The sequence below is a fragment of the Vicia villosa genome, linkage group LG2 (assembly GCF_029867415.1).
Source record: "Vicia villosa cultivar HV-30 ecotype Madison, WI linkage group LG2, Vvil1.0, whole genome shotgun sequence".
NCBI lineage: Eukaryota > Viridiplantae > Streptophyta > Magnoliopsida > Fabales > Fabaceae > Vicia > Vicia villosa.
This window is the reverse complement of record NC_081181.1, coordinates 79,124,703-79,127,771: the sequence shown is the minus strand read 5'-3', so window position 1 is coordinate 79,127,771 and position 3,069 is coordinate 79,124,703. Positions and strand designations below refer to the sequence as shown.

The 3,069-nt window shown below is 25.3% G+C and overlaps 1 protein-coding gene across 1 annotated transcript; it reads right to left on the bottom strand.

Annotated features, from left to right (window-relative positions):
- Positions 1 to 922: 922 nt before the first annotated feature.
- LOC131646326 (paired amphipathic helix protein Sin3-like 6) lies at positions 923 to 1,625 on the bottom strand. The gene is made up of 4 exons (XM_058916386.1): positions 1,572 to 1,625; positions 1,381 to 1,455; positions 1,171 to 1,275; positions 923 to 1,062 (listed from the first exon to the last, which is right to left on the bottom strand). Exons 1-4 carry the CDS (start codon positions 1,578 to 1,580, stop codon positions 1,000 to 1,002), a joined length of 252 nt encoding a protein of 83 aa, XP_058772369.1. The 5' UTR covers positions 1,581 to 1,625; the 3' UTR covers positions 923 to 999.
- Between the last annotated feature and the right edge of the window lie 1,444 nt (positions 1,626 to 3,069).

The following is a 3,069-nucleotide window of genomic DNA, read 5'->3' as shown; positions in this document are numbered from 1 at the left end:
GGTAGAGATTGATTTTGAATAGGTTACCTTCTAAGAAGGAGTTGGCGAAGCGAGGTGTTGTCACAGAGCCTCACAATTTGGTTTGTCTGTTGTGTTTTGGGAAAGAAGAGGATCTCTATCATCTTTTTGGTATGTTTAAGTTTTTAAAGTTTGAATGAGTCATTTCTTCTATAAGGTAGGGACGAGTCTTGTTTGGTCGGATTGGTTTGTCCATTTAGGATTGTGTATTGAGGTTACGTAGGTGGTTGTGTGGAGTGTGTTTTTTTGTTGAGTTTTCCTTTGTTGTATATGAGGGTGCACCCCTTGTAATAGTGATTGAATTCCCTTTTTCTTATAAAAAAGGTTTCTTGTTGTAATTTTTTTAATCATAATTTTAGAAAAATAAAATAAAATGGTGAAGATAGAAGATGAATGTTTCAAGATAAATAAGATGAAGAACATGAATTTTCGAAGAGGAAGTAGAGGAATATAAAATGAAAGAATTAATTATTTATATTAATTAAAAATATATTATTAAATATAAAATTATTAGATATTTAATATTTAAAATATATTATTATATAATATCAATGGTGATAAGTACAACGTCGACAAAAAATTAACTTGTCCGAGCAAAATTTTCTGAAAACGAATTGAGATCCTCCCCACGATAACCAGATAACCAATTAATACGTCAAGTACATGTCAAGTCCCAGTGATGAAAATTTTATTCATATTGTCTCATGGTCAAGGAGTGAGAAGTTTTCTTTGCAAAAATATCTTATGAACATTTTAGATTTATTTTATTGTTTTAATTAATTTAACCAATAATAATTTTTACACAAAAATCTTCACAAACACATAAACAATTTATTCAAACAAAAGTATATCAAATCTTGCAAATTACAAACATTAAAATTGTATCTAAAACCATATTTTATCTTCTCATTCAAACCCTAGATTTTAACATTTGCAATATTTATTTTTTCCTGAAAAAAACTCATGCATACACCAGCCCAATCAAGGAAGAAAATTAGTAAAGTCGTCAATCAGATCATCATGGCCTTCGAAAAGCAAATTAACCTAAAAAAAACAAATATAATGAGGATCACACAAGAAAAATGAGAAATAAAAGAATTAGAGTATATAGTTTTAAAATTAAAATCATGATATAAACAATACAACACATACATCCCTAATGACATCATCAAGACTCCTTTTGTTTTCTCTATATGAATTCAGGATGCTCAGAAACAATGGATAAACATGATGCTGATGAGCACGTCCAAATCGAGTCTGTATTAGAAGAAACCATAAGACTAATAAAATGTAAAAAATGTCCAATAATTAATTCCACTTTAAAAACATATATGATTGCAAAGAGGCCAGCATACAACTTACCTTCACCTTAGTCACAAATTTCGAAGCATATTCTATATTAACAGTTGGCTTCTTAGCACTTCTTTTATTCATCTTCTGTAATTTTAAGTACATAAAAAATATATACACTATTGCGTTAAAATATCAAAAAATTAAAAGGAAAAAAACTAGCAAGAAAAATAATATAATTTATTTCATAGTATTTTCTTAACCTTGGCCATCCCTTAGAAACTAAAATGAAGACCGCAGCTTCAGAAAGAGATAATGGAGGAAAAATGAAGTGACTAAAAATAATTCACAATGAGATGTTATATATAGGAGAATAATGCGAAAAAATAAAGTGTTGACTAAGTTTCAATAAATACTATTAAATGCTTCTTGTATATATTTATACATATATTTTGAAAAATGGTATAACAATGAAAATTTCAATTTAATTGAATGTATCTGTCAAAGAACATATGTATTATTCCTTACTTTCGTCCCAAATTATAAGAGAAATTCACTTTTTTAATTCATTGAATAATCAATGTATTTGGTCTATATATAAATCAAATATATTAATTATTTAATGAATCAAAAAAGTAAATTTCTCTTATAATTTAGGATTGAGAGAATATATGTTAGCTGAATTCTTTGGTTTCCACATGGAAAAATAATTTGTACTTGCTTGTATTAACTTACACATTTTGAATTTAATGGGAAAAACTCACTTAGATTGGATTTGGGTTCGGAATTTGAGGATTTTCCATTTATAAGTTATGCTAACGAGTTATGTAAAAGAGACACTAATATTCATCTCGAATCTAACCTCAAAAACCGCCCCAATTATTTTATTAAGTACTTTATTCTTTAGTTTTAATAATCTAGAATATTAAATATGTGATCAATGTTTTGATATTTCGATTTATATTTAGTATTTAAAACATTTGAAATGTATGTATAAAATTTTTTAAAATTGTTTTAGTTTAATATTTATAATTTTATTTTAAAAAAATGAATATTTCTATTAAAAAAATTAATTACGAAAAATAAAGTATTGACTAGGTTTCAATAAATACTACTAAATGGCATAAAAACAAAAAAAATTCAATTTAATTGAATGTGTCGGTTAAAGAACACGCCTATTATATATTAGGTAATTTCTTTGATATCCGCATGGAAAAATAACTAGTATGTGCGTGCATTCACTCGAACACGTCTCAAATTTAATGGAGAAATTTCATTTTGATTGGGTTTGAGTTTGAATTGAATTTTTTTTCCAATTACAAATTATGGTAACAAGTGTCGTAAAAGAGACATTACTATTCACCCCAAATTCACTCCTGAAACTGCATGATTTATTTTATTAGACTCTTTATTATTTAGTTTTAATAATTTATAATAGTAATTATGTGATCAATGTTTTAATATTTTAATTTCTATTTATTATTTAAAAAATTGAAATGTATGTATAAATATCTTTTGAAATTCTTTTATTTGATTATTTGTAATATAATCTGATTATGAAAAAAAATTAATATTTTTATTAAAATAGTTGGTTGCAAAAAATAAATTGTTGACTTGGTTTCATTAAGTACTACACTAAATGATTCTTGTATATATCTATATCTATAAATATATTTTGAAAAATGGAAAAATAACCAAAAATTTTAATTTAATTAACATATGTATTATAAATTAGGTAAATTCTTTGGTATCTGCATGGAA

What these genes read in the sequence shown, in the direction of transcription:
- LOC131646326 (XM_058916386.1), bottom strand. An exon ending in AATTTGTGACTAAGGTGAAG is followed by an intron (nt 1,276 to 1,380) that starts GTAAGTTGTATG and finishes CTTCTAATACAG; the next exon opens with ACTCGATTTGGACGTGCTCA. An exon ending in TTGATGATGTCATTAGGGAT is followed by an intron (nt 1,063 to 1,170) that starts GTATGTGTTGTA and finishes TGTTTTTTTTAG; the next exon opens with GTTAATTTGCTTTTCGAAGG.